The 25,839-nt window shown below is 43.0% G+C and overlaps 1 protein-coding gene across 8 annotated transcripts in view; it reads left to right on the top strand.

Moving 5' to 3' along the window:
- Positions 1 to 25,839, top strand: part of GTF2I (general transcription factor IIi) — a 1,750,178-nt gene that overhangs the window by 855,967 nt on the left and 868,372 nt on the right. For all 8 annotated transcript variants that reach the window (XM_078679426.1, XM_078679427.1, XM_078679425.1 and 5 more), the window contains exon 17: positions 21,258 to 21,441. In XM_078679426.1, the coding sequence (XP_078535552.1) occupies positions 21,258 to 21,441 (184 nt within the window). The remainder of the gene's footprint in view (positions 1 to 21,257; positions 21,442 to 25,839) is intronic.

Raw genomic sequence — 25,839 nt, 5'->3', positions numbered from 1 at the left:
ATTTGGGGCCAGCTGTACTCCATGTTAAAAGGAGGAGCCAGGGAGTTTTGAATGAGGGTGGAACCCATTTCCGTTTAGAAGGGCATCTGACGAAGACCGTAGCGTCGAAATGCATCATGCCTGCTGATTATTTGCATTAAAACTGATCTTCCACACTGTTCCCTCTGTGTCCTTTTGGTTGCTTTGGAAGAAGAGTTGCCGTTCGAGTTAATATATATATATATATATATATATATATATATATATATATATATATATATATATATATATATATATATATATATATATATATATATATATATATTCACTGAAAAAACCATAGGTTTCAGGAGTTATATAGTTAGGAATTAGTTTTTAAAAAACCTTTGAAATTCACTCAAAAAACTATAAGTTTTAGTGGTGTTATAGTTAGCTGGACATTTTACTCATACAAAACCAATGAAATTGCTCCTATATAGTTAGTTGTACGAACTATATTTCGCGCACCCGTAATCCACTGCTGATGTCACATATTAGATCATTCATGACATGGTCAGTGACATCACTGATGACATCTCAAATGACATCACTGATGACATCACTGATGACATCATCCAGTGAATGTGGTTTGCTTCGTTATTTAAATATGCATTATATATATAGCAATTTACATTGAAGAATGAGTGGATATATATAAATAAATATTTGGATGGAGGATTTAGTAGCAGTGTCTCCTGAGGCGAAAAGCCGGGAGTTGTTGCATTTCCTCCTTTTAAAATTGTTGATACTGTGATTTTAATATTCTGCACTCTGGCACTTTTAAACATTGTGTTGATACTGTGATTTAATACTTTGCACTCTGGCACTTTAGGGAGACGTACAGCGGACCTAAGCGCTGTCACGTGACACCCTCGATCGCCTCCCAGCGCCGCTGACCACGCCCACTTTTGGCCACGCCCCCTTCCCGCCCTACTTAGAGCGCTGAACCACGAGCGCTCGCCTAGTTCCTGTCTCCTGAGGCGAAAAGCCGGGAGTTGTTGCATTTCCTCCTTTTAAAATTGTTGATACTGTGATTTTAATATTCTGCACTCTGGCACTTTTAAACATTGTGTTGATACTGTGATTTAATACTTTGCACTCTGGCACTTTAGGGAGACGTACAGCGGACCTAAGCGCTGTCACGTGACACCCTCGATCGCCTCCCAGCGCCGCTGGCCACGCCCACTTTTGGCCACGCCCCCTTCCCGCCCTACTTAGAGCGCTGAACCACGAGCGCTCGCCTAGTTCCTGTCTCCTGAGGCGAAAAGCCGGGAGTTGTTGCATTTCCTCCTTTTAAAATTGTTGATACTGTGATTTTAATATTCTGCACTCTGGCACTTTTAAACATTGTGTTGATACTGTGATTTAATACTTTGCACTCTGGCACTTTAGGGAGACGTACAGCGGACCTAAGCGCTGTCACGTGACACCCTCGATCGCCTCCCAGCGCCGCTGGCCACGCCCACTTTTGGCCACGCCCCCTTCCCGCCCTACTTAGAGCGCTGAACCACGAGCGCTCGCCTAGTTCCTGTCTCCTGAGGCGAAAAGCCGGGAGTTGTTGCATTTCCTCCTTTTAAAATTGTTGATACTGTGATTTTAATATTCTGCACTCTGGCACTTTTAAACATTGTGTTGATACTGTGATTTAATACTTTGCACTCTGGCACTTTAGGGAGACGTACAGCGGACCTAAGCGCTGTCACGTGACACCCTCGATCGCCTCCCAGCGCCGCTGGCCACGCCCACTTTTGGCCACGCCCCCTTCCCGCCCTACTTAGAGCGCTGAACCACGAGCGCTCGCCTAGTTCCTGTCTCCTGAGGCGAAAAGCCGGGAGTTGTTGCATTTCCTCCTTTTAAAATTGTTGATACTGTGATTTTAATATTCTGCACTCTGGCACTTTTAAACATTGTGTTGATACTGTGATTTAATACTTTGCACTCTGGCACTTTAGGGAGACGTACAGCGGACCTAAGCGCTGTCACGTGACACCCTCGATCGCCTCCCAGCGCCGCTGGCCACGCCCACTTTTGGCCACGCCCCCTTCCCGCCCTACTTAGAGCGCTGAACCACGAGCGCTCGCCTAGTTCCTGTCTCCTGAGGCGAAAAGCCGGGAGTTGTTGCATTTCCTCCTTTTAAAATTGTTGATACTGTGATTTTAATATTCTGCACTCTGGCACTTTTAAACATTGTGTTGATACTGTGATTTAATACTTTGCACTCTGGCACTTTAGGGAGACGTACAGCGGACCTAAGCGCTGTCACGTGACACCCTCGATCGCCTCCCAGCGCCGCTGGCCACGCCCACTTTTGGCCACGCCCCTTTCCCGCCCTAACGGTCCACTACTTAAAATGTGTATCCCCAGAACGCGCAGCGGACGTGCGCAGCGGGCGCGCCGTTTGCGCGCCGAAGGCGCGCCTAAGGCAAGCCCGTCTGCGCCCGTCCGCGACCAGACCGCGGCCGGGGCCAGTCATACTGCCGGCAGTGAAGCACTAGTTGGGAGGACTGCATGGTCAGGTGAGGACCTAATGGCGCTTGCCCCCCTTTCTAAATGTTGTCCTCACTCTATAGACCCTATGACCTTCAACTCCCCTCAGCGCTGTAATAATTGCGGGATAGCCATCGGCAGCGATGTCTCGCTGTCACTCCTTAAACCCAAATCCCCATTCCAAACCAGCCTCAGGGCGGGCCTACTCAACTGCAGATCCTTAGCAAAACACGCAGATGATGTATGGCTTTTACTTGAAGAGCAGGAATGGGATATCCTGTTTTTAACTGAAACCTGGCTCAAAGAGGAAAATGTTACTTCCATTGCACTTGCAGTCCCTCTGGGATTTAAAATATGCCTTGCCAACCGCCCCGGGACTAAAAGAGGCGGTGGTGTAGCCATTATATTCAAAGAGCATTTAGTACTGACATCCTCAGCCCCCACTACTATCCAAGGAATTGAAGGCCTCCACTTCTGCTTCCAAGTGAGCCCACAGCTATCACTAGCAGGACTAGTGATATATCGCCCCCCGGTCAGCGCGGACCCCTACCTACCCATTTTACTAGATACGATTGTCCAGAGTTCGCTCCTCCATCCCCTTTTTATTGTGGTAGGCGACTTCAATATCCATATGGATAAACCCGATTGTGCCATGGCAGAGCTACTCAGAACCACGCTAAACATGGCCAGCCTCAGACTGATCAATGAGGGCCCTACACATACAGGGGGACATACTATTGATCTCATCTTTTCTAATATTAAGAACGTACTACCTGAGATACCTCTCCCCCTGACATGGTCAGACCACTCACTCGTCCCATTTACACTCAACATTGTGAATGATATTCCTGCGTCGAGTAAATGCTACTTCATGAAGAGGCAATGGAGTAAGCTGACTCCTGACACTATGTGCCCGGTCCTTGCACAAACGACCCCTTCCTTGACAAACAATTCCAATACGGATGCGATACTGCTCAATGAATGGATCAGAAAGATGGTTTCCTCCATTGCTCCAGCTTCCCGGGCTCTATCAAAAAGAGACTCCCCCTCAGCTCCCTGGTTCTCGCAGGAACTTAGGAATGAGAAAGCGGCATGTAAAAAATTGGAGAGACGCTGGAGAGCAAACTACGGTCTGGAAGAAAAAGTTAGGTATAAGGAAGCCTCTAAAAAACTTCGGAAAGCCATCAGGAAAAGTAAAAAGCGCTTCTATGCGGACTCGATTCTTCAGGCAGAACAGTCTAGCAAACAAGTTTTCAAAGTGGTACAGTCATTCTTCAAACCAAAGTGCATTGAAAGAGAGGTGGTACCCACAGCTACGCTATGTGAACAAATCTCAGAGTTCTTTGATCATAAAATTAAAAAAGTGTACGACTCTTTTGGTCCAGTAGTAAAAACAGTGAAGCAGGACCGAGCGAATAATGGCGAGCTAGGAGAGACCCTCACCCAGTTCACGTATATCCCCCTGAACGAGGTAAGGCAAGAACTTAGCCGCTGCAAATCCGGCTCCCCTGATGATCCCTGTCCAGCTAAACTATGGAATGCCATAGCGGACTCGGTAGCCCCCACGCTTCAAGATATCTGGAATTCTTCCATCACATCGGGCATTTTCCCGGACGTGTGGAAGCACGCTACTCTCCTACCCCTAAAGAAAAAACCCAATGGAGACCCAGATGACCTCACGAATCTTCGACCAATATCCCTGTTGGCTGCCCCGGGAAAAATGCTAGAAAAAATTATACAGCGCCAACTGAGCAAATTCGTGGAATCCAACAATACTCTACATGAAACTCAATCGGGTTTCCGTCCCGGCTTTAGCACCGAAACAGCACTCATAGAGGTAGCCGAGTCAGTGAGGTGGTCGATGGATGCAGGAAACTCAGCAATGCTGGTACTCCTGGATCTGTCGGCCGCCTTCGATACGGTGGACCATGCCAGACTACTCAGCCGGCTGGCAGCGATAGGTATTCAGGATAGTGCACTGGGATGGATAAGCTCCTATCTATCTCTGAGAACGCAGAAGGTGGCACTCGGGACAATCTCCTCCTCACCCAAACCCCTCAGCTGTGGAGTCCCGCAGGGTTCGGCCCTCAGCCCCCTTTTGTTTAACATCTATCTGGCACCTCTCTTTGCGTTAATTGCCAACTGGGGTGTCAAGGCAATCTTGTATGCTGACGACACCCAGTTGGTATTTCCGTACTCAGAGATGACGCAAGACTCCTTCGCAAATTTCAAAGGCTGTCTCCAGGACATAGCACACTGGATGAACACTAATAAGCTAAAATTAAATGCCAATAAAACCGAAGTCATCTTCTTCGGGAAGGGACCCACCCCCGCCCCAGAACTCTGGTGGCCTACGGAGATGGGCCCACCCCCGTCACCTAGCCACTCGGCAAAAAATCTTGGAGTGAGATGGGACGATAATATGTCCTTTACATCCCATATCCAACAAGTGGCCGGATGCTGCCTGAGCAAGCTAAGTAACCTTCGTAAAATTTTAAAACTTCTACCGGTGGGCTGCAGAAAAACAGTTGTTCACGCAACTGTTACCTCACGATTGGATTATGCCAATGGCTTGTATCTTGGCCTCCCTAAATACCTGACTCACAAGCTTCAGGTAGTTCAGAATGCGGCTGCGAGACTGTTACTGCGAATCCCGTTTAAGCAGTCAGTCTCTCCGCATCTTCGTACCCTGCACTGGCTACCAGTTGCCAACAGAACAAAATTCAAAGCGCTGACGCTTGCATTCAGATCTTTGCATGGTTCCTGCCCACAATACCTGAAAAACCGTCTCCCAAGATACTCCCAAAGCCGCGCACTACGGTCCAATGACCGTGTTCTACTGGCTGTCCCACGTGCTAAGAAGGCCCGACTAGGCGGTCGGACCTTCTCAGCGAATGTCTCCGCTTTGTGGAACTCCCTACCACAAGCAATTCAACAGGCTCCAACCGAACCCTGCTTTAAGAAATTGCTAAAGACCTGGCTTTTCACCCAGCCACGCTAGCTTCCCCCCTTTGGCCCAGGTTATCGGTGAACTTCTAGCGCCGGGACACCTCCGTGTGAGGTAGCTGTTCGCGCTGTATAAAATCCAGTATTATTATTATTATTAATTGACTGTTTACTTGACCAATTTATAATGTCTCACTAAATATAGTGGATAGTGACTAAACTGTGTGAATATCTGTATCAGTTTGTCAGTTGTTGTGTAAACTGATTCTACAGTTGGTTACTAGCTATGTGAAAGTCTATATGAGTTATTGATTAGTTAACTGAGTATTTGTATGGGAGTGTGAAAGTGTGTTGTTCGGTGGGGGGGGGGTGTGACTGTCCAAAGATGTGTGAATAGTTGATTCAGTAGATATATGAAGTTAAAACTACATGTTCTAACAGTTTGGGTGAGGGAATCTCTTTATGGGTGTGGTGATGAGCAAAAATATTTCTCAAAGGTACAGGTCCAACAAACTAGAAAAATAAAAGGCAGTCTATGTGTCAGTTGTTGTATATAAATAAGTATACATAAGACACAATGATTGTGTGAGTGACTGTATGGATAACTGTATACTTGTAATAATGATTTTATAATTCACTAAGTATGACTTACTATCTAAATGAATAGAAGAAGTGGTGTTTGTATAAGTGTTTTGCTAAGTAAATATGTAAGTATGATCCATTGTTTGCATAAGTGAGTAGGATGACTTCATATGTGAATAGGATGCGTGCTGTTGTTTAATGTCGATATAGATGTATAAGTATTTTTGATAGTGTTCTATTGTTCATTGACAGCATGTATGAGTGAATCCATAGGTAAGTGATTAGATGTGTGTATACATCTATGAATCACTGAGTGGATTTTTAGATACTTGTATTGCTGTGACAATGGATTTAAATATGATACTCTGTATTTTACAAACAGTGATGAAAAATTGTAATAGTGTATGAAAAGGTGTATGTGATTGTCACGTGGATGATGTCATCAGTGATGTCATTTGAGATGTCATCAGTGATGTCACTGACCATGTCATGAATGATCTAATATGTGACATCATCAGCAGTGGATTGCGGGTGCGCGAAATATAGTTAGTACAACTAACTATATAGGAGCAATTTCATTGGTTTTGTATGAGTAAAAAGTCCAGCTAACTATAACACCACTAAAACTTATAGTTTTTTGAGTGAATTTCAAAGGTTTTTTAAAAACGAATTCCTAACTATATAACTCCTGAAACCTATGGTTTTTTTCAGTGAATTTCAAAGGTTTTTTTAAATGTTAATTCCTAATTATATAAGGCCTGAAACCTATGGTTTTTTCAGTGAATTTCAAAGGTTTTTTAAATTCCGATTCCTAACTATATAAGGCCTGAAACCTATGGTTTTTTCAGTGAATTTGCAAGGTTTTTTAAATGCTAATTCCTAACTATATAAGGCCTGAAACCTATGTTTTTTTTCAGTGAATTTCAAAGGTTTTTTAAATGCTAATTCCTAACTATATGAGGCCTGAAACCTATGGTTTTTTCAGTGAATTTCAAAGGTTTTTTAAATGCGGATTCCTAACTATATAAGGCCTGAAACCTATGGTTTTTTCAGTGAATTTGAAAGGTTTTTTTAAATGCTAATTCCTAACTATATAAGGCCTGAAACCTATGGTTTTTTCAGTGTTTTAAAAAAAAAATTGATTGGTTAACTGGCTTATTAAGTGTATCTTAGTGAATACATATATTGGCGAGTAATGTTTAAATATATGCATGAGTGATGTAATATGTGACGTCATCAGCAGTGCATTGCAGACCTGCAAGTTATAGTGAGTCCAACTAACTATAATGTGGGAATTTCAATGGTTTTATGCGAGTAAAATTTCCAGCTAACTATAACTGGTGTGAAACCTATGCTTTTTTCAGTGAATTTCAAAGGTTTTTTAAATGCTAATTCCTAACTATAACTGGTGTGTAACCTATGGTTTTTTCAGTGAATATATATATATATATATATATATATATATAATATATATATATATATTCACTGAAAAAACCATAGGTTATAGACCATATATAGTTAGGAATTAGCATTTACAAAACCTTGAAAATTCACTGAAAAAACCATAGGTTATAGACCATATATAGTTAGGAATTAGCATTTAAAAAACCTTATTTTACTCACACAAAACCATTGAAATTCCATATATAGTTAGTTGCACTAACTATATATCGCGCACCCGCAATCCACTGCTGATCATGTCACATATTACATCATTCATGACATGGTCAGTGACATCACTGATGACATCACTGATGACATCTCAAATGACATCACTGATGACATCTCAAATGACATCACTGATGACTACATCCAGTGACTGTATAATTCTGTAAAGTTAAAATATGTCTTACATATTGAAGAATGAGTGGATGTATAAGTGTCTTGATGAAGGATTTAGTAGGGGCATGGCTGACTGTATGAGTGACTGATTAAATATGTCTCACTGAGTGCATGGGTTAGTGACTAAACTGTCTTAATTTGTGCATCATTATGTCTGTTGTTCTGTAAACTGCTGCATGTGTTGATCATTAGCTATATGATTAACTGTATGGGTTATTGATTGGTTGCCCAAGCATTTGTATGGGAGACTGAGTGTGTGTGTGGGTGGCTGGGAGGTGTATGACTCTCTGCATAGATGTGTGAGCAGTTGATTGACTGGATGTATGGGTTCAAAAGTGCATGTGGAAACAGCTGTATGGGCGGTTGACTGTGTGCATGAGTGTATTGGTGAGTGAATGGATATCTCAGTGCTACATGTCAAAGTAAGTACATATGTAAAACACAGTACATGTGAGAGTTGACATATATAAATAACTGTGCATAAGAGCCAGTGAATGTGTGAGTGGCTGTATGGATCATTGTGAACTTGTATCCAGGATTGTATAAGTGAGTAAATATGTTTTAGTATATGTTTGAATAAGTAAGGTGTGTATAACTGTATAGTTGAGGAAATGGAGGTGTGATTGATTCTTTGCATGACTGGCTAAGTGTCTGAGTAACTCCATGGATGAGTGACAGTCTATGAGTGTCTGTTTACACTGAGTGTATCTAAGGTTATATTAGAGTCTGAAGAGGTTCATCGTATTATCACATGAATGATGTCATCAGTGATGTGATCAGTAATGTCAAATGAGATGTCATCAGTGATGTCATTTGAGATGTCATCAGTGATGTCATCAGTGATGTCATTTGAGATGTCATCAGTGATGTCATCAGTGATGTCATTTGAGATGTCATCAGTGATGTCATCAGTGATGTCATTTGAGATGTCATCAGTGATGTCATCAGTGATGTCACTGACCATGTCATGAATGATGTAATATGTGACATGATCAGCAGTGGATTGCGGGTGCGCGATATATAGTTAGTGCAACTAACTATATATGGAATTTCAATGGTTTTGTGTGAGTAAAATAGGGTTTTTTAAATGCTAATTCCTAACTATATATGGTCTATAACCTATGGTTTTTTCAGTGAATTTTCAAGGTTTTGTAAATGCTAATTCCTAACTATATATGGTCTATAACCTATGGTTTTTTCAGTGAATTTCAATGGTTTTTTAATAGCAAATATCATAAGCTGTCGAATGTCAAATACGTGGTAAGTGAAAACATTTTCGTGTTTATGCACACTGATCTGCTTTGAATGGTGCCCCCCCCACCCCTCATTTCTATTAGGAGTACTCTCTCTTTGCACATAGTGAAGAGTAGTTAACGCAGGCCTTTGCCCCCGTTGTAATACGTCGTGCCTGCTTCTCTCTCCATTTGATTGATTGTTATCCAAGTATTTACTGTTTTAGAATTGGTTCTCTTTGGTTCATTCTCTATTTACAAACAAACACAGAGTCGCAATACTCTGTTTAGTCTTTGCAGATAACGAAAAATCGTGTAAAAAAAAAAAAAGAAAAGGAATCGAGCAAAATCAGTAGGCCACTAATGGGATCTCTTTTTGACCTCGCTAAAATAGAAACATTAGGAACAACCCCTCATGACAAATACAAAACTAGTGAGATGAACTGAACTCCACACAATGATGGCTGCAAAACAGCTCTGCTCCGCCACCCACCCCGCCCAAAATAACGATAAAGAGCGGCTGCCATGATTGGTTGCGGAATGGCCACGACGGAGCTACGAATATATTCTGGACCTGCGTTGTCACGTAATGCGTCATATGACGCGCCGCGTTAGCGCATCCGGAAGTCATCCGGGGCGCGCAGCGCGTAACGTAAGCATAACAAGTCATGTGACTTGTTAATAAAACTTTTCATTGGTTCATTTTACTTTTCTTATTCTAATGATGAAAGGCTTGGTCATATGACCTAAAAATTACGCTTTTTATTACTTCCGAACATTATTTTTTCTTAAATATATGTTATAATGTTCCAGGCTAATGTACTTTCCCGGAAAATTTACAACTGTCCTGCAAGTAAAATATATTATTTTTTCGAGAAAAAGAGCGTTTCTTCGTCCCATGTCGGAGCCGTTGAGCAAAAGAGGGTCGACCTGCTGTCTTAGTCGCCGATACGCCTGAATATGAGATTCTTATCGATCACTTTATGTTGCAGGAGTAGAAAACACAACAGCCCTTGACCATTTATCTTTACTGCGTTCCTTCGTATTATACCTTTTACCCTTCATGTAATTGGTCTGCTTTATTTCACTTGCCTTTTAATGATTCTAAAACAGTGACTATTATTAAAAACTTTACCAATGTATATACTACTACCATGTTTTCTTTTAAAAACCTTTATTGTGAAAATTTCATTATACAAATACGAGCCTATAACCACGTGGGCCGACCACGGTGCAAACTGTAATCGTATATGATGTGTAGACATTTACACTGTAGAGGAACGTAACGGGCGGGCCATTAGGTTGCAAGAACTAAGGTGTCTAACAGTTACGGAATCGGTGGACGTACATTTTATAATTAAAATATGACAGGGCCAGTTACAATAAAATTATCTAGATATACATTTGCGGGCAAGTACCATGGGTGACGTTAATTCGAACTTTCAATAGTACAGTAATCAATAACACATCAGAACTTAATATCAATAGGGATGTCGAAATATTCAATCAATTCTCGTCCCCGCCCGCCATGTGCTTCAAAACTGCATACGTATCTCGTGATTTCAAGGTTCTGCAACCAGTACACAACAAGGAGTTACGAGTCCCATTTATTCCGGCGCCATTTTGGGCGAGGACGGGCAGGTCCAGGATATAGTCAAAATGTCTCTACCAACCATCGACTATGATGATGTTCATATGCTGTATTTATTAGAGTAACACTCATCTGTCCACATGAAATTAATTTGCCACAATCTAAACATGTCATTTTAATCTTTCCAAAGTACTTCTAAATATTTGGGACCGTTTCCCTTGCCTCTGATGCTGTCAGTGCCACTTCTTTGATGAATGTACTAGCAGGTCAGGGGTTCTCCTCCAAATCTCTCTTTTATGCAGCACTATAATTAATTGGTGCCACCTCTCCATATGACGATGCATGGTATAGTTACCATAACTATATTTTTTTTCGGTTCCTCTGGAGAGTTCATCGTGGCAGATGAAGCGTGTAACGTACCGGACATTTACATTTTTTTGCATATACAGGAAAGGAAAAAAAATCGAGCGTCCGAGTTCTAAGGTGTCCCAGGGCCATTTTAGTGGACCAGGCCCAAATCCAAAGAACAGGCCGCCATTTTCAGAGTCCTGTTGCAGCCGCCTGTAGCTGTAGCATCAAGAGCAGCCGAAACTCAGCTGAATGGCAACTGAAACGGTAAAGGGGCGCCCCACTACAGCAGACGAGTCTCCACCTGGGAAGGCCCGTTCACGCCGCCTCCCCCCCCCCCCCCCCCCCCTTCGGGCACCCCACGCCGTTATTCGGAGCAGTATTGTAGGATGGCCACACCAGTGCGGCAACTTGCTAGACATCACCTCGGTGGTAACCGAATCTCAGCCCCTTGTAGTGTCTCCTCTTCAGAAAATATTCTTGCGCTACCTTTGCCCCATTCACACATCGGTCCGCTACTGACGCCATCTCACAGGCTAATGGGGCGCCCCACGCCGAGTTTCAGCATTGTAGGATGACCACACCAGTACAGCAACTTGCTAGACATCCCCTCGGTGCCATCCGGATCTCGGCGCCCCACTGCAGATGAAGTGCCTCTCAACTATGAAACCACCATGGTGACATCCGGATCTTGGCGCGTTGTGCTGCCTTCGGCCTATTCGCACATCGGTCCGCTACTGACGCCATCTCACAGACTAATCGGGCGCCCCACGCCGAGTTTCAGCATTGTAGGATGACCACACCAGTGCACCTTACTAGACACCACCTCGGTGCCATCCGGATCTTGGCATCTCAGCGCCTTGTGGTGTCTTCTATTCAGAAAATATTCTTGCGGTACCTTTGCCCCATTCACACATCGGTCCGCTACTGACGCCATCTCACAGGCTAATAGGGCGCCCCACGCCGAGTTTCAGCATTGTAGGATGACCACACCAGTACAGCAACTTGCTAGACATCACCTCGGTGCCATCCAGATCTTGGCATCTCAACGCCTACTGGTATCTTCCATACAGAAAATATTGTTGCGCTCCCTTTGACCCCATTCGCACATCGGTCCGCAACTTAGACATCACCTCGGTGCCATCCGGATCTTGGCATCTCAGCGCCTTGTGGTGTCAGTCAGAAAATATTGTTGCGCTGCCTTTGGCCCCATTCGCACATCAGTCCGCTACTGACACCATCTCACACGCCAACAGGGCGCCCCACGCCGACTTTTACCATTGTAGGATGGCCACACCAGTGCCACAACTTGCTAGACACCACCTCGGTGCCATCCGGAGCTTGGCATCTCAGCGCCTTGTGGTGTCTTCTAGTCAGAAAATATTATTGCGCTGCCTTTGGCCCCATTCGCACATCGGTCCGCTACTGCCGCCATCTCACAGGCCAACGGGGCGCCCCACGCCGACTTTCAACATTGTAGGATGGCCACACCAGTGCGGCAACTTACTAGACACCACCTCGGTGCCATCCGGATCTTGGCGCGTTATGCTGCCTTCGGCCTATTCGCACATCGGTCCGCTACTGACGCAAACTCACAGGCCAACGGGGCGCCCCACGCCGACTTTCAGCATTGTAGGATAGCTACACCAGTGCTGCAACTTGCTGGACACCACCTCGGTGCCATCCGGATCTTGGCGCGTTGTGTTGCCTTCGGCCTATTCGCACATCGGTCCGCTACTGACGCCGCCTCACGTGCCAACGTATTTTCTCCGCATTTTATACCCTATGCCGCATAACAGGTCATGTGACTTGTTTATAAAACTTTTCATTGGTTCATTTTACTTTTGGTTTCCTAATGATGGAAGGCTTGATCATATGACCTAAAAACAACACTTTTCATTGGATGAACACTTTTTTTTTCCCCCAAACGATGAAAGCCCCACCTTGTTTATGGATGTGTAAGACTGAAGCTGGCGTCAGCATGAGAGCACCACCATCTCGTAGCTCCGTCGTGGTCATTCCGCGAGCAATCATGGCAGCCGCTCCCCACCAGAAGCCTACAGGAGTCGGGGGCCCCCAAAACTTTTGATAAATCCTCAAGGCGGAGGGGACGCTTTCGAGAATGGGGTCCAAGACCTAGCAGACAAGCGTCCGATTTCCAAGGTGTCCCAGGGCCATTTCAGTGGACCAGGCCCAAAAAGGAAAGAGCCTGCCGCCATTTTGAGAGTCCTGTGACAGCCGCCTATCGCTGCACCGCAAGAGTGGGCGCAACTCAGCTGAATTCCGGCTTTTGACACAGTGGACCAAAAACGGACGGAATGGCAACTGAAACGGTAAAGGGGCGCCCCACTACAACAGATGACACTCCACCTGGAGAGGCCCGTTCACGCCGCCTCCCCCGGGGCGCCCCACGCCGTTATTCGGAGCAGCATTGTAGGATACCAAAACCAGTGCGGCAACTTACTGGACATCACCTTGGTGCCATCGTTCTGCTGCCTTGGAACTATTCGCACAACAGTTTGCTACTGATGACCCACCCCCCGCGACGCCCCACGCCGGAAATCTGGACGTTGTGCTGCGTTGGGACTATTCGCACAGCCGACCGCTACTTCGTTGTTTTTCCCTAAAAATGTTTATATGTTATTACTATTTTTGTTTTCTTGTATATATTTATAAATTATTAAAGTTTTATAATCTTACTACTTTGTCGGAGTGCTATATATTTTTAATGTGACACATAATTGTAAAAACTTTGATGTACAAAGAGTCATCCCTGGAATCTTCCGCTTCAGGCTCGGTCCCCTCCCCAATCACAATACAGGATGGTTTTCAGATAATAGGAACGCTTCTGCTGTGACGAATCTCATCGAGTGTGGGCCTTGATCTACTATAACTCCTTTGAAGAGGGGTGATTCTTTACAGCTGGGGCCATAAACTACATCTGCAGGGCTAGCTGATACCCTAGGACCAGCCTGGACAATCGGACACAGAGGAAAAGGAGTGTCAGAGGGTGCGGTAGTGAATAGGGCGAAAGGGAGGTGTCGGGCGGGCACAGGGTGTGATTCTCAGGGAAGAGCAGCGCAGATGGGGGGAGGTTTATTACCCATGCATAAGACAGAAAGCGGGGGTGACCACTGCCTGGGGGAGATGCTTGCGAGGGTGGCGAGCCATGCTAAGGATCGACAGCGTGCACAGAGTGGGTCTGGTCAAGGCATCTAAAATGGCTGCCGTGCACGACAAAAGTGTGGCATTTGAAAAAAGGCAAGATGGCGCAGACAATGCTTTTCAACACTTCCTGATTTCCTTCGAATCGAACGTTAACAGACGTTGGGGCATATTACCAAAGTTAAGCGATATTTATCCCTAACGATGCTTAGCAACGATTTTTTTACCGCTAAGCATCGGCAAAAAATTATCGCAGATAAACCTTGCTATTATCAAGGTTTATCGCAAATACGATAATAAACGACCGCAATGCATTAATATCGCTGAAAACTCAGCGATATTCATGCATTACCGAGCTAATGCTCTTAGCCATGCTGCTCAGGGCAGGTGCTAGCTTTTGGAGATATTCGCGCTTATCTCGAATATTTCCAAAAGTTGATAATAGGAGATAGCGATGTTAGCGACTGTTTCCAGTCGCTAACATCTTGGCATGCCCACTTTGCATGTCATTAGTGATAAATATCTCTCACATGCAAAGTGGGGCCCAAGATGGTCGCTATCTCCTACTAGCCGTCGCTAACTGGTGTTAGCAACAGCTAGGTAATACAGATATAATTTTATCTCCGCGAAGCGAAGCGCTGTTACAGATATATATCTTGTTTTTGAACGTTAATTTCTGAAAATCCACTGAAGCACATATATTGAGACCTAGCAAAGGCACATCGAGCTACCAGTCCCTACAATTTTGCCAAGTTTCGTGCAAATCCATTCAGCCGTTTTATTATTATTATTTTGTTTTTTGCCCCGCGGGGCCCTTTTAAAACCTCCACATCAAACCTAAGAGGTCAAGGAGGATCTACTATGCCCCCTTATGGTCATTTGCCCCTTCGCTTTGGCCTCCTCTTGTCTCTCGATCCTACCGAGAGACAAGATGGCGGCCGCTACGGACTGTTTGCAATGTTTACAGACGCCGGAGAACCAATCAGCTTCGCAAACCTCCGTTACGCGAAGCGGAGCGCTGTTACAGATATATATCTTTTTTTGAACGTTAATTTCTCAAAATCCACTGGAGCACATATATTGAGAACTAACAAAGGCACATCGGGCTACCAGTCCCTAATATTTTACCAAGTTTCGTGCAAATCCATTCAGCCGTTTTATTATTATTATTTTTTTTTTTTGCCCCGCGGGACCCTTTTAAAACCTTCACATCAAACCTAGAGGGTCAGCGAGGATCTACTATGCCCCCTTATGGTCATTTGCCCCTTCGCTTTGGCCTCCTCTTGTCTCTCGATCCTACCGAGAGACAAGATGGCAGCCGCTACGGACTGTTTGGAATGTTGACAGACGCCGGAGAACCAATCAGCTTCGCTTCACAAAGCTCCGTTGCGCGAAAAGTACGCGAACTGGAGCGCTGCCCGGTCCGCTGTTACAGATATATATCTTTTTTTAAACGTTAATTTCTCAAAATCCACTGGAGCACATATATTGAGACCTACAAAAGGCACATCGGGCTACCAGTCCCTACAATTTTGCCAAGTTTCGTGCAAATCCATTCAGCCGTTCGGGCTAAAAGTGAGGCCAACCGCCCTATGGAAAACTCAATGTTAAAAACACGTTTTGGGACCCCCCTTTTTTCTCGGCCCCCCCTTGACGAACCCCCCCAAATTTTCAAGGGCTGCTCAGAAACAAAATGTTCCATTTTCCTGAAAATTTCAGCCAATTCCGTCCACAAACGCCAAAGTTATTAAACATAGAATTTTCAAAAATCCCATAGGGAAAAAATCCTAACTATATATACCTACTGGCGACCGCCAGTAGGTTATATATATATATATATATATATATATATATATATATATATATATATATATATATATATATATATATATATATATATATATATATATATATATATATATATATATATATATGAATCCAAAACGGCGTGCCAGGCGCGCACTCAGGTACTATAAATCCACACCAAACAGCAGGTAGTCAAATAAAGTAGGGTTTATTCACGCCATAAGCCCTACGTGACGCGTTTCGCACTCCATGAGTGCTTGTTCACACAAAGTGCTCAGAAAGTTTTTCGTATTTACCGTGTGTTAACAATTAACATAGACAGAGGACTCACATGTGATATTTGGTGGGCGCCATCTTATAATAGGTTTACACTTGTACAACATAACGAATATGATGTTATATACTTAGTGAACATTTCATCAGAAAGCCCTGAATACTGGGCGGCCCCATATGAAATACTGGACATTAATCCGAAAATATCGGAAAAATAAATTAAGTGAATTACGTAATCATGTTAATGTCACATTGAAAAACAATGAAGGCTCAGGAGTTAAATATGGTAAACTCATAATTACTGAGTATATGTCCCAGATAGTCCTATCTGACAACGTGCCACAGTACTAAAATACATAGGGGCCGTCTTCCAATCCGAAGCGGGGCACTTGGCACGTGATCATATCCTGAAGGTTACTATGGAGACGTATTGAGCTATGTCATTCCTGCGTGTATACACATATCGGTGTATATATAGTCGCTACCCCCTGGTTAGTGGGTGGGTGTATAGCATACAAATATTAACACAAATAATAAACAAAATAATTGCATATCCCCTGGTTAGTGGAGGAATTCACAGTGACAAAACAAGAGTCCAGTAGACAATGTCTTATAATCTATGCACGGTCTCAAGGTGAGCAATAAGTGAAGGGTCAACCACGGAACAACCCCGTTCCACAATCCATAAATAAAGTGCACCAAATGTGAATATAAGAGACATACTTCGTCTGGAGGAAGGAGAAGACCAGAGTTGAAAAGTACTTGGTTGCTGTAATCACAAGCCTGTGCTACAGTCCTACTGTTTCAACCTGCAGGGATCAGAGTAAAGGGGCTCAGTTAGGCTGAGAGTAAGCATAAATGAGATGTCATTCAACATGAAAGATATACATACAATACATTCATGATCATTCTTGCTGTAAATGCACATTGTATTCCTCATCAAGATTATGTCCATTCGGAAAACGTGTACAGAGACCGATGATATGTCTCGACTCTCGTTGTCTCAGTCTTAGAGCACGATTACCTCCCCTGGTGGAAAGCATTACCTGTTCGATAAAGTATTTAAGAAGTTTGGCATTAGAGTAATGATGGCTTTCAAAATGCCTAGCAATGGGGTACTGTTTATCTCTGTTGGTAATGGCTCTGGTATGTTCCAGTATGCGTAGTTTTGCCATTTTCGTCGTACTTCCCACATACTTTAATCCGCACGGGCATACTAATACATATACCACAAAAGTGGTGGTGCATGTTAGGAATTGTTTTATGGTTTCCAATTTGTTGGTACTTGGATTCCAATATTCCTTTACCATGTGGCTATTTGCGCATGCTTTGCAATGGCCACATGGAAAGAAGCCAGGGAGATCTACCCCACGTGGTACAATGTCACTGATAACATTATGGACTAGTAAGTCACTGAGACTGCGTCCCCTGCGGTAAGTTATGCTAGGTCTTGTTGGTATGGTTTTTCCTATGATGGGATCATTTTTGAGGATGTCCCAATTTTTTATGATGCTTTTCTTTATTTGTTTTTGATTGCCATTATAGTCAAGGATGATGCGGGTGACCCTGTTTTCATCTTGCATCGTTTCATCTTTACTTTCAGTAGTTAGTAAGTTCACTCGTTCTACTAACTTGACTTTCTCAATAGCTTTTTTGATAACCCATTTAGGGTAACCTCTGTCGGTGAACCGTTGGACCATGATTTTTTCTTCTTTGGCATAGTCTGCGAAAGTGCTGCAGTTACGTTTGGCCCTGAGTAGCTCCCCATAGGGGATGCTCCATTTTAGGGGTTCAGGATGGCTACTCAAGGCGTGCAGTAAGGTGTTTCCTGCTGTTTCCTTCCGAAATAGTACTGTAGTAAGTTTGTTATCTTGGACTTTCACCTTAATGTCCAAGTATTCAATTTCCTTGTCACTGATGTTGCTTGTGAGTATGATATTATTGTTGTTCATATTTAGTTTGGAGATGAAATCATTGGCTGAATTTTTACTGCCCTTCCAGATCACAAAAATGTCATCTATGTATCTTCGCCACATAGAGACATTACGAAAATCTTCTTGTAGGTCCGGTCTGTTTCTGATGTCATCTTCCCATGCCCCCATGAATAGATTGGCAAAGCTTGGGGCAAAACAAGTGCCCATCGCCGTGCCATGCAGTTGGACATAGATATCATCATGGAACAAAAAATAGTTGTTGACTAGACAGTATCTCATCATGTCTAAAATCATAGTCGTGTGTCCCAAAAATTTGATGTTGCGTGTTTTCAGGAATCTAGCACATGCCTCTATACCCTGATTATGTTCGATAGAGGTATATAGTGCACTGACATCAAGTGTTATTAACAGAAGATCCCTTCCCCATGTTATGTCTTTGATTTTATCAAGGAAATCTTTGGTGTCACGCACATAAGTCGGAAGGTTTCTGACATATTCCTGTAGGAAATAGTCCACGTACCTGGAGATGTTCTCAAGTACGCTCCCTCTTGATGAAATGATGGGTCTGCCAGGGGGATTATCTTTGCACTTGTGTACTTTTGGCAGTAGATATAAAATAGGAAGGATTGGATAGTCACGTTTTAAGTAACAGTATTCCTCCCATTCGATCCAGCCCTTGTCTTTCCAGTCAGACAATTTGTCCCAGATTGTAGTGATACTGGCGTTGTATTCTGCTCTGTTGCTTATTCTGTATGTTTTAGCGTCCCTGAGTTGTCTCAACGCTTCCCCTATATACATTTCTTTGGGTAGGATGACAATATTGCCTCCTTTATCCGCTGGACGGATGATAATACTGTCATCTTCAGCTAAATCTGTCATGGCTGATTTTTCTGCCGATGTCAGATTGTGTGTGAAAGTTTTCATTTTCTTATGCCAATTCTGGCTTCTATATTTCAGGAGTTCCTTCCCAACCATATCTTGGAAGGTATCTATATTATCATGATATAGTTTAGGGGTAAATGTAGAACGGGGTTTGAAATTAGTTCTGGTGCTATTATCATGTTGTATCGAAATTAGTTCTGGTGCTATTATCATGTTGTATCTCGAGAACTTCTAGGATACGTTTTGCTTCCAGACTAATGTCATGTTCGTCCATACCTTCATTAATTTCTTCCAAAGCCAACAAATTGTCCATATCCCCAATGATCAAGTTATCTTGTGTTTCTCTAGTGTCATTGGTACCAATATTCCTGCTTCTATGTTAATTGTTAACACACGGTAAATACGAAAAACTTTCTGAGCACTTTGTGTGAACAAGCACTCATGGAGTGCGAAACGCGTCACGTAGGGCTTATGGCGTGAATAAACCCTACTTTATTTGACTACCTGCTGTTTGGTGTGGATTTATAGTACCTGAGTGCGCGCCTGGCACGCCGTTTTGGATTCATATGGTTACCGGTTACCTCACCGGCAGCGCGCCACCCCCACGAGACGAGGGATACCCCACAGAGGTGCTCTTTGGACTATATATATATATATATATATATATATATATATATATATATATATATATATATATATATATATATATATATATATACAATTTCTAAGGCAAAATGAAACCCCTCATTTTGTTCCTTTGCAAATTAAATGTTTTAAGTGTTACCACTTTATTCCAATCAAGAGGACTTCAGGTGTGCCATACTTTTGTCATAAGTAAGACTGTTAGCGTTCTAGTTGTTCTTTAGAACACTCTGGGACATTCTGTCACTGGGCTATAGTTGGGCTACATCTGGCTGATATTTGGCCTACATTTGTTTTTTTTGATCTCTGGTGGCCATCTTTGGGCTACATTTGGGCTCTAACATATATATAGCCCAATGTAGCCCAATATATATTTTTTCAAAGTTAATTTTCGTAAAAACCACTGGAGCACATATCTTGAGACATAGCAAAGGCACATCGGGCTACCAGTCCCTACAATTTTGCCAAGTTTGGTGGAAAACCATTCAGCCGTTTGGGCTAAAAGTGAGTCCAACCACCCTATGGAAATTAACATGGGAAAAACACGTTTTGGGACCCCCCTTTTATCTCGGCCCCCGCTTGACGAATCCCCCCAAACTTTCAGGGAAGGAGCAGAGCGCCGCGAGGCAAAGTTAAGGAAAATTTCAGGAAGATTCCTCAACCGGCGCCAAAGTTATTGCCAATAGAATGTTGCGATTTCCCTATGGAAAACAATCCATATATATATAAAACTACCCTGAACTAATCTTTCAGCGTTGTTGTGGTCTGTACCTACGTGGTTGAATCGGCGTTCAGAGCTGATCAGTGGGACTGGTGAACGGATATATATATATATATATATATATATATATATATATATATATATATATATATATATATATATATATATATATATATATATATTACAAAATGCAGAGCACTCCCGGGATTAAATCAACTTTAATACATCCCGGGAGTGCTCTGCATTTTGTAGCCTTTATTTTTCCCCTGACTTCACCCTCACGTTAAGCGGAGAAACGCACCCGCCCAGAGTGCTGCAGTTCAAGGGTGAGACTTGGAGCTTAAAAAAAATATATATATATGCATATGCGTGTGTATATGTGTATGTATATATTTATGTGTGTGTGTATTTTGTTTTTTGTCTGGAGAGGTAAAAGGCTATTGTCATTTTATAGCTCATAGTGGTTGGCACTGCTAATCCTACGCTTAAAAATGTTGATAGAAATACCAGATATTTGGAAATTCAGAGAGTCGCAGGGTGTGCTATACAGGAGCTGCTCTCCACGTAACTTGAGAATGACCCAGAGTTCTCTCGTTCTTGTTTTGCATAATTTGTACGGCACGCTATGCCTAAAAGGGTCTTGTTTGATATAAATACTTTTGTAGACCTCCTGTTAAGTGTGACAAAATGCCATTGTGAGTAAAACAGGAATGCTGATGAGGCAGAGAGCCTCTTTGGAATGTTGCCGTTTGGGTAGTATGTGATTTATTTTGCTTTTTTTTTTATAGCTGAAGCTATGGGAAAACCTGAACCTATGGCTGTCCCATACCAGAAATTTGAGGCAAACCCCAGTGACTTGTTTGTTGAAGGGCTTCCAGAAAACATTCCGTTCAGGAGTCCATCTTGGTACGGCATCCCTAGATTGGAAAAAATTATTCAAGTGGGAAACCGAATCAAATTTACAATTAAAAAGTAAGTTTTAACATAAGACTGTAAAGCTAAAATGCTACCATAGTCTAAATATGTATGCTGCCTTTGCTCTTCAGTTTGAAAAGTATTTATGCATTTAACCTAAATTTCCATCTCAAGTCTCAGGCTACCTTCATAGTAATGAACTGTAGGTTGAAAAAAATGTTTTCTGAAAGGAGTAAAAAACTGTTAATTCAATTGGGAGCACCGTGATAGTCTCAGAAGTCCCTTACGTAGAAAGCCTTCAAAGTTTTTCTAATATCTTTAGCTACAATGGCTTCAAGACATTTTGAAAGTGCTTCTCTGAAGGCTTGCCAAATGCAATTTTAAGAAACGGGCTGTATGATTTACTGTAGAGTTGTGACAGTAATCCTCTCTGGATTTGTGAAAACTGGGGGATATTTTACTTTGACTTTGGGGGAATGTGTGTACTTAGAGACACGTGTACAAAACCGAAGAGATGATACTATGTGTATATGATGAACAAGATGATGGTGGCGTTTGTGCTGAGTTGCAAATGTCTATTTTGGTCACTGTACTCCTTGCCCTTCTCTGAAATCAGTTGTCCTTGATGGGTGAAGTCCGTTCAGCTAGATCGCTTTCAAGTAGCCACAGTTTCCCTGTCAGAGTGAAACCTACATCTTGCCTCTTTTCCAGTACTTGGTCACGTTACCCAGCATTGGTTCTTTCCTAGATTAACACTCTTGAATTATTCCCTGATGTCAGACATGGAAATCGTGGTAGTCCATGTTAGCTGAGCAATATTGTAATACACTATATGACTTTTGAAAACAAACTGAAAACGGCCAATTGTTTGTTTTAATTGTAAACTCTAACAAAGAATGCCCTTTGTTGAACGATGTGGTACAAAAGGGGGTGGTGATGTACGGAGCATCTGAACCAATCAAACACTCACACCCAGTCAACAGATCTGGGTTTAATCCGCTTTGTTCGCCATAAGTTGGCAGGGTATGCTCAGACGTGAGTCCCTTGCTCACTTTGCCACTGGATTCAAGCAAGCCTGGCTGAAGACTGCTGAAATGCCAGAAACCGGTCCTAGGAAGCTTGATTCCGGTCCAGGGAAGGCATGGCTTGGCAGTTCGGGCTGGACTGTTCCCATGAGGCACAGGGTCAGACTGATTTGCATATGGCCATGTCTGAACTGGGGTGGCAGAGTGGGCTAAAGAACGGTGATGGATTAAACCCAGATCTGTTGACTGGGTGTGAGTTTGATTGGTTCAGATGCTCCGTCCATCACCACCCCCTTTTGTACCGCTTTGTTGAACAATGTCATAACAAAGCTTGGATCTCCCTCTTCCATGCCAAATTCAGGTTCCCGCTCAGACGCTAAAGTGTATGGGTGCATTCTACAACTGGCAAGGCTCCCACAAATGCATTCCATTCTTGAATGCCATTACTGGAGGTGCCCAAAGTGGTGACTTGGTCTTATACGACACCTTTTCCAAGTACTACTGTCTGGATGTCTAGTCGCAAGCTGGGATATCAGTAGGACAGGTGGTGTTGCAAAACATTTTTTATTAAGATTGTGCAGCACCACCTAATTTCCTTCTGCTGGGGAAAAATAACCTGTACCTATTGTTCTTAAACATTGGTATCTTTCATACATTCATATGTGACCACCTCCTTCGTGTTCAAGAGGCTGCCAATAAGTTCATGATGCAAGCTACATAAATCTGACATTTGGTGCCTCTTAGAAGTGTTGAAATTATGGGCCACCTCCACCTCGACGGCTAGTCTTTGGGTCTTGGAATAAGTTGGATGAGCTACTTGTAGTTTATGCCTGTTCAGTTTTTCATTGTTAGTTGCTTGGTTGAAACATTGCTTTGTCACCGTTGACTAGTGAGGGTTCCCGCTCCTAATATCTGAACAATTTAATCATGTGAACCTCTGAAGCATACTAGTGCTGGAGAACTGCAGTTACAGTTAAATAATGTTTCTTTGTTAAATGGCCTCCCTATCTGAACTGTTCCAACTTTCACCAGGACCATGCTAAGCTCTTTCTAGAAGAGACCGCCTGGGCTGCTTCCGAACCCCATAAACGAACCATGCCAGTGACATGTGCCTCCAAGTTGGCTGAGCATCGGAGAGTTTACTGTGTGCAGTATCCCTGACTTCCTGTGTCTGGCTAACAGAAGAGAGTAGTGCAGGTCTCTTTTTAAGTGCACTTTTTTCATGGTTTGAATCGATAATGAGGAACTGTTGTACACCAGAAGAAAATAATTTTTGTTTTGTATTGCTTCCTCCTTATTTGCTCCCAAGCAGAGGATATTTGAAAAGTTGTCTTATTGTTAGCCATCTAGAGTTGGTTCTGGATGTGTGCAAGTTGTTTTTCTTCGAAGAAATCTTTTGAATCATGGTGCAAAGTGACTCCACCTCTCGGTGTTAATGCACATGGGCATTGACTCCATTGTTGGATTGTTTTCTTTCTGCGATTGGATTCGGTCATGTTTTCTAGCACTGTGGTTTGAGACCACTTTGGGGCTCGCTCCCTAAGGTTCACTGTTCACTTTCTACACTCTGTATTATTTCGATCATATTTTCATTGTTGTGAGCCAGAAAACTAGAAAACTTTCACCCGACGATTCGAAGTGCTTCACTCGTGGCCATCGGGCCTACTCTTTATCTAATCAGCTTCGATCAAAAAATGCGTTGCTGATTGAACTCTCTCTCTTTTGCTTCTGACCAAACTGCCACACCAAGTACCCTAGAACCGACCATCATCAGGTTTGCAATTCATGTCTGTCTCCAGATCATCACAAAGAGATCTGTGAGGCCTGTCAATCCTTTTTTTTTTTTTTTTTTATTTTTTTTTTAAAGAAAGAATCTTTTTATTAAACTTTTCGTCAGTTGCAATATTCAGTTCAACATGTACAGGAGACTTGGTGTCACATTACCAGAACATTAACCAATGTTGGTAACAATCATACAACGTTTCAGATGTGGGATCACTGTCCCCGTGTGTCTATAGGAGTACTCTACAAATCTGCCTTCAAAGTGATCTTACATATGTTACGAAAACCTATCATGAGAAACTAATTGTGAAATCTATACAACTTATGTGCCCCCCTTAGTTCCTGTTACCTCCTGCCCTCACCCACTATGTTTCCAGCATCCAGCTATTCCATATTTTTCCCCATTTTCTTGGGCAACCCTTGCTTTTGTAAACTGTTTTCCATAGCCCTGTGCCTGTTTAAGTCAGACTGTCCTATCTTAGGGGGGAGGTCTGCCCCCATGATCAGGCAATAGTTCTCTTAGCTACCATTGCTGCCACCAGTAACAAGATTTTTTGGTATCTTTGCAAGGACTGATCGCTTGTCACACTTATGTGCCATCTAGCCTCAGCTGGAATCTCCTGTCCCAGGACCTCGGACATCATACTTATTTTTCCCCAGTACTACTGTATGACCGGGCATCTCCATATATTATGATAGAAGTTATTTCTTTGGTTACAGCCTCTGATACACAGAGCCGTTGGAGCCCGCCCCATCTTACACATCAACACCCGATAGAGTAAAATCTGTGCAGGATCCGCAATTGGACCAAGCAAAATCTTGCTCTTATTGGGACATTCCTGGGGTTTTGAAATGCCTCAACCCAGTTATCATCCTCCAGGAGCCCAACATCTGTTTCCCAAGTGTCTTGCAATGGCTTCAGTGGATCTGGTGCATTATTAATTATTTTTCTATAAATAGAAGGGGGATGGGAGCCACTGCTTCACCTCCCAGCCAGTTCACCCCTTAGCATTATAGTAAATGCAGTTCACTTTGAATGCCTACTTGATTTTTTGAGGAAGTATTTCACCAAGGTTGGCGCAGGTTAGTGCTGTGAATCTCTAGACACATGTGTTTCTGGATATTATCCTTCACCAGTAGAGATTTAAAAAAAAGAAATTCATCTGGTGTTACTGCGAAAGGTACCACAATCCTCTCAGGTCTCAGTATCGCTCTCTGGCGCACAGGTGCATCTCCAAAAACCTGTCCGCTCAATGGAGCCATTACAGACAGAAGGGGGATGGGAGCACACTGCTTCACCTCCCAGCCAGTTCACCCCTTAGAAACACTTCAGGAAAAACTCAAGAAAACATTTAAAATGAACTGCATCTACCATAATTCTAAGGGGTGAACTGGGCTGGGAGTAGAAGTAGTGTGCTCCCATCCTCTTTCTGTTTGAAAAGGCTCCCTTGAGCCATTGAGCTGACGAGCTTTTGGAGATGCACCTGTGCTCCTGTGAAATGTACTGAGACCTGAAAGGATTGTAGCCGTCGCTCAGCAATCCCAGATAAATTTCGTTTTTTATCTCTACTGATGAAGGACAATATCCAGAAACCTGTGTCTAGAGATTGACAGCACTAAACTGCACCAACTCAAGTAAGCATTTAAA

This window comes from Lissotriton helveticus, chromosome 3_1, assembly GCF_964261635.1.
Source record: "Lissotriton helveticus chromosome 3_1, aLisHel1.1, whole genome shotgun sequence".
NCBI lineage: Eukaryota > Metazoa > Chordata > Amphibia > Caudata > Salamandridae > Lissotriton > Lissotriton helveticus.
This window is presented reverse-complemented; position numbering and strand designations above follow the sequence as displayed.